The sequence below is a fragment of the Bombina bombina genome, chromosome 1, assembly GCF_027579735.1.
Source record: "Bombina bombina isolate aBomBom1 chromosome 1, aBomBom1.pri, whole genome shotgun sequence".
Lineage (NCBI taxonomy): Eukaryota > Metazoa > Chordata > Amphibia > Anura > Bombinatoridae > Bombina > Bombina bombina.
In genome coordinates this window covers 551298872-551304871 of record NC_069499.1, presented here as the reverse complement: position 1 = coordinate 551304871, position 6000 = coordinate 551298872, and the positions used below count along the sequence as shown (strand labels likewise).

At 40.8% G+C, this 6000-nt stretch overlaps 1 protein-coding gene across 1 annotated transcript in view; it reads right to left on the bottom strand.

Annotated features, from left to right (window-relative positions):
- Positions 1-6000, bottom strand: part of HYCC2 (hyccin PI4KA lipid kinase complex subunit 2) — a 346768-nt gene that overhangs the window by 86022 nt on the left and 254746 nt on the right. The window contains exons 7-8 of the mRNA XM_053713298.1: positions 2678-2793; positions 1491-1575 (exon numbers count right to left, since the gene is read on the bottom strand). Of these exons, the coding sequence (XP_053569273.1) occupies positions 1491-1575; positions 2678-2793 (201 nt within the window). The remainder of the gene's footprint in view (positions 1-1490; positions 1576-2677; positions 2794-6000) is intronic.

Here is a 6000-nt window from a genome sequence, read left to right as displayed (position 1 = left end):
AAAGCCCAAAGGGGAATACGATACCAAATGACGCCTTCAGAAAGTCTTTTCTATGTATCAGAGCTCCTCACACATGCGACTGCATGTCATGCCTCTCAAAAACAAGTGCGCAATACCGGCGCGAAAATGAGGCTCTGCCTATGATTAGGGAAAGCCCCTAAAGAATAAGGTGTCTAAAACAGTGCCTGCCGATATTATTTTACCAAAATACCCAGATTAAAAGATTCCTCAAGGCTAAATATGTGTAATATATGAATCGATTTAGCCCAGAAAATGTCTACAGTCTTAATAAGCCCTTGTGAAGCCCTTATTTACTGTCTGAATAAAAATGGCTTACCGGATCCCATAGGGAAAATGACAGCTTCCAGCATTACATCGTCTTGTTAGAATGTGTCATACCTCAAGCAGCAAAAGACTGCTCACTGTTCCCCCAACTGAAGTTAATTCCTCTCAACAGTCCTGTGTGGAACAGCCATGGATTTTAGTAATGGTTGCTAAAATCATTTTCCTCTTACAAACAGAAATCTTCATCTCTTTTCTGTTTCAGAGTAAATAGTACATACCAGCACTATTTTAAAATAACAAACTCTTGATTGAATAATAAAAACTACAGTTAAACACTAAAAAACTCTAAGCCATCTCCGTGGAGATGTTGCCTGTACAACGGCAAAGAGAATGACTGGGGTAGGCGGAGCCTAGGAGGGATCATGTGACCAGCTTTGCTGGGCTCTTTGCCATTTCCTGTTGGGGAAGAGAATATCCCACAAGTAAGGATGACGCCGTGGACCGGACACACCTATGTTGGAGAAAATAATTTAAGAATACAGAATCTTAATGTACGTGTTTCTGAATGTTCAATACACTATGGGAGCATAAAAATATAAACCACATGTGTGTATATATACATATTTTTGATATTCTACAATAAAAGCTAAGTTTTACCTTATAATCCAGTGAGTGCTTATCTTATTATATGACTATATATATATATATATATATATATATATATATATATATATACACACACACACATACACAGAATATATAAAGAAACACTGCACCCTAAGAGTCTCCTAGTATTTGCCATTCCTCTGCTAACTAGAGAGGAATAAGACCCTTCATTTGATAGAACATTATCCCCTCTTTGAGAGGTTTTGCATGCTATTTTTAAGGTATAGAGGCTCATTTGGAGACAATGCCCCCAATACAGTGAATACATTAAATAGGTGACTGACATGTCATATACAACAAGCAAGTAGGAGAAATCAGAAGAATATGTCACAGACATGTCCTCCACACTTAAAAGGTTAAAGGGACATACACTTAAGGTAAACATATGCACAGTACATATGCAAAAGATCTGCATACAAATAAAATGTTTTAAAAACCCATGGGAGTCTGTCTGGTGTGGGGGGCGTAGGCTCGTTAGACCGCTTACGACTCACTATAATCTACTGGAGGGCATGGTTCCACCTGAACTGGTTCCGCACCTGACTAGGTTGAACAGCATCCTTCACACTGATACTCCCATCGACTTGTGGCAAAAGTCCATCGTGCTGACAAAAAAACTCTACACTGCGTCACAATGTTTGAAACTTACTATAAAGTCATCTCCCACTGGTATCTTGTTCACACCCGATTATCTAAAATGTACCCAGGAACTTCGCCTCTCTGTTGGAGAGGCTGTGGCCTACAGGGCAATATGTTACATATCTGGTGGGAGTGCCCCAAAATTAAACCCCTAAGGGGATTAGGATTTCGCACCCTTATTGCATTGAGTATTCGGATACCTAATGGCCCGGCATCTGCCCTCCTCCATTTGGGCCTTCACAACTTACCCAAACACCAAGGTTTATTTGGCGGGTATTTAATGTACTCTATCAAAACCAACATAGCCAGGTCCTGGAAAAGAGATCTTCCCCCCAGGTGGGAGAATATTGTGAATACAATGGCTTTCTTGTATACTATGGAAAAAGCCATATATCTTGACTTGAACAAATTAGACCTATTTGAAATTACTTGGGCCGACTGGAGAGACAAGTAGAATACCTCATGGCGCCCATCTGCCACTACTCAGGATACCCTGCCCATTGCCCATTAGGGTGTTCTCCTCCTACTCTTTATGTCCTTTGGAACGCCATCCACTATAAGTTATGAACCGAGTTGCCAGACATGACACCTGTGTTACAGTCCCCCCTCCCCTCCCTTTGTCACCCTTACTATGTACCCTCCCCCCTCCTACTTTTGTACCGTCTATACATGAACTGAGGTATGATGTTGAGAGTTTAATGATTCTTTCATTACTAACTACCATGACCGTTATATCTGACTCCGTGTTTGTGGAGAATGTTTTGATTTTTTTTTTTAAATTTATTTATGTTTGTATATGTGAAGGGGCCCTGCGAGTCCCCAATTGTTCTTCTTTACTCTTCAAAACCGCAAATAAAAACAATTTTGAAAAAAAAAAAAATGTTTTAAAAGCATTTACATTGTCATCTTAAGAAACATTTACATTGGTTTTCAGTCCCTGCATAATGCAAAGTTGTTGTTCTTTTAATATAAATAATTAAACATTTTATATTGTTGTCCCACAGTGGGTCATGTCCTTTCAACTCAATCTCTAGGCTATTGGAATTACATCCTTTATTACCAGAAGGGCTGCATAGATCTTAATCACCTGTTCTGTGCAGTAAAGTTTTCTCTCTGGGGGTGAAGGTCGCTGTAAACCACTCTGATCAGATCATGTTGGCTCAACGCTCCCTCTGTCAAAGCCATCGATCCTAAACATGAGGGCTATAAAGAGAATGGCATAATAAGTATATGTGTGTGATGGAATGTGTGAAAAGAACAGAGAGGAATAAAGAACAAGCCTCAGATCCCACCACTGCATAAATTAACCTGAGAGAATGTTTTTTTTAGTATCTAAAGAAAAGTTACTGCTTTTAAGCTTATATAGAAGTAGCTGCTATAATAAGTAAACCAAACAAATGCATACAGCTAGACACCAAATCCAAATTAGACTAAACACTCAGAGACAACAAAGACATAGATCTCTGATATTTCCTTATAGCTCAACAACACTGCTCATTATCATCAGAAAATAAAGTCACACATGTACTGGTGCTTACGTGGGCATAAAGGAGCAATAATACAATTCTCTAATGTGCTAGAACACTAAAGAGGTCAAAGGATAAACATATGGTTAAATTAAAGTCAGCTCTGGTCTGGCAGTGAACTACTGGTTTAGAGCTAAAGATGGCTGTTGAACCAATCAGGGCCAGTCTATGTGAGATGCCACCAATCACTAGTTGTGTTCAGCTAAGGATCAGCAGTGCATTGCAAATTGGAGATTACTTTAATTATGTGTTTAATCACTTTATGGAAATAGAACATCTAGTTTCATTCAAGCAATAGAGTAATAAGAGCATTTAATTATCCCTTCACGTCCATTTAACAGTTCCAATGTCTAGCCCATTTTTGGTTCAGCACCTGGGTAGCCACCAATCAGCAAGCGCTACCCAAGTTAATTAAAATAGCATGCTCTATCTGAATCATGAAAAGAAAGCCATTTGGATTTCATATCCCTTTAAAGTTAAAAAACAAAATGTATGCTTACCTGATAAATGTATTTATTTCCGGATATAGTGAGTCCACAACGTCATCATTTACAGTTGAGAATAGGACTCCTGGCCAGCAGGAGGCGGCAAAGAGCACCACAGCCAAACTGTTAAGTATCACTTCCCTTCCCACAACCCTCAGTCATTCGACTGAAGGGAAATTAAGAAAAAGGAGTAACACAAGGTGTAAAGGTGCCTGAGGTTTAGTAAAAAATAACTGTCTTAAAATAAAGGGCGGGGTGGTGGACTCACCATATCCGGAAATAAATAAATGTATCAAGTAAGCATAAATTTTGTTTCCTTTCCTAAAATATGGTGAGTCCACAACGTCATCATTTACTGTTGGGAACCAATACCCAAGATAGAGGACACAGATGACTAGGGAGGGACAAGACAGGCAGACCGAAACAGAAGGCACAACCGCTTGAGAACTTTCCTCCAAAAGAAACCTCGGCCGAGGCAAAAATATCAGATTGATCAAATTTTGGAAAAAATATGCAAAGAAGACAAAGTTGCAGCCTTGCAAAACTGATCCACAGAAGCTCCACCTTGAAAGCTCAAGAAAAAGAGACAGCCCTCGTGGGATGAGCCATAACTCTCTCAGGAGACTGCAGCCCAGCAGTCTGAAAAACAGAATTTATGCTTAACTGATAAATTACTTTCTCTTGTGGTGTATCCAGTCCACGGATTCATCCTTTACTTGTGGGATATTCTCCTTCCTAACAGAAAGTGGCAAAGAGAGCACACAGCAGAGCTGTCCATATAGCTCCCCCTCTAGCTCCACCCCCCAGTCATTCGACCGAAGGTTAGGAAGAAAAAGGAGAAACCATAGGGTGCAGTGGTGACTGTAGTTTAAACTAACAATCTACCTGACTAATAGCCAGGGCGGGCCGTGGACTGGATACACCACAAGAGAAAGTAATTTATCAGGTAAGCATAAATTCTGTTTTCTCTTGTAAGGTGTATCCAGTCCACGGATTCATCCTTTACTTGTGGGATACCAATACCAAAGCTTTAGGACACGGATGAAGGGAGGGAACAAGACAGGTACCTTAAACGGTAGGCACCACTGCTTGCAAAACCTTTCTCCCCAAAATAGCCTCCGAAGAAGCAAAAGTATCGAATTTGTACAATTTGGAAAAAGTATGCAGCGAAGACCAAGTCGCTGCCTTACAAATCTGTTCAACAGAAGCCTCATTTTTAAAAGCCCATGTGGAAGCCACTGCTCTGATAGAATGAGCAGTAATTGTTTCAGGAGGCTGCTGGCCAGCAGTCACATAGGCCAGACGGATGAAGCTTTTCAGCCAAAAGGAAAGAGAGGTAGCAGTCGCTTTCTGACCTCTCCTCTTACCAGAATAGATAACAAACAATGAAGTTGTTTGTCTGAAATCCTTAGTTGCTTGTAAATAGAACTTTAAAGCACGAACCACATCAAGATTGTGTAACAGACGTTCCTTCTTCAAAGAAGGATTAGGACACAGAGAAGGAACAACAATTTCCTGGTTAATAATCTTATTACACACAACCTTAGGAAGAAAATCGGGTTTGGTACGCAAAACTACCTTATCTGCATGGAACACCAAGTAAGGTGAGTCACACTGTAAAGCAGATAACTCTGAAACTCTTTGAGCAAAAGAGATAGCTACCAAAAACAAAACTTTCCAAGATAAAAGTTTAATATCTATGGAATGTAAAGGTTCAAACGGAACCCCTTGCAGAACTGAAAGAACTAAATTCAGACTCCATGGCGGAGCCACAGGTCTATAAACAGGCTTGATTCTGACTAAAGCCTGAGTAAACGCTTGAACGTCTGGTACCTCCGCCAGACGTTTGTGTAAAAGAATAGACAAAGCAGATATTTGTCCTTTTAAGGAACTAGCTGACAATCCTTTCTCCAATCCATCTTGGAGAAAAGACAATATCCTGGGAATCCTAATCTTACTCCATGAGTAACCCTTGGATTTGCACCAACAAAGATATTTTCGCCAAATCTTATGGTAGATTTTCCTGGTGACAGGCTTTCTAGCCTGAATCAGGGTATCGATAACCGACTCAGAGAAACCACGCTTAGATAGAATTAGGCGTTCAATCTCCAAGCAGTCAGACGCAGAGAAATTAGATTTGGATGTTTGAAAGGACCTTGAAGTAGAAGGTCCTGCCTCACTGGCAGAGTCCATGGTGGAACGGATGACATGTCCACTAGGTCTGCATACCAAGTCCTGCGTGGCCACGCAGGCGCTATTAGAATCACCGACGCCCTCTCCTGCTTGATTCTGGCAACCAGACGAGGAAGGAGAGGAAACGGTGGAAACACATAGGCCAGATTGAAAGACCAAGGCGCTGCTAGAGCATCTATCGACACCGCCTGGGGATCCCGGGACCT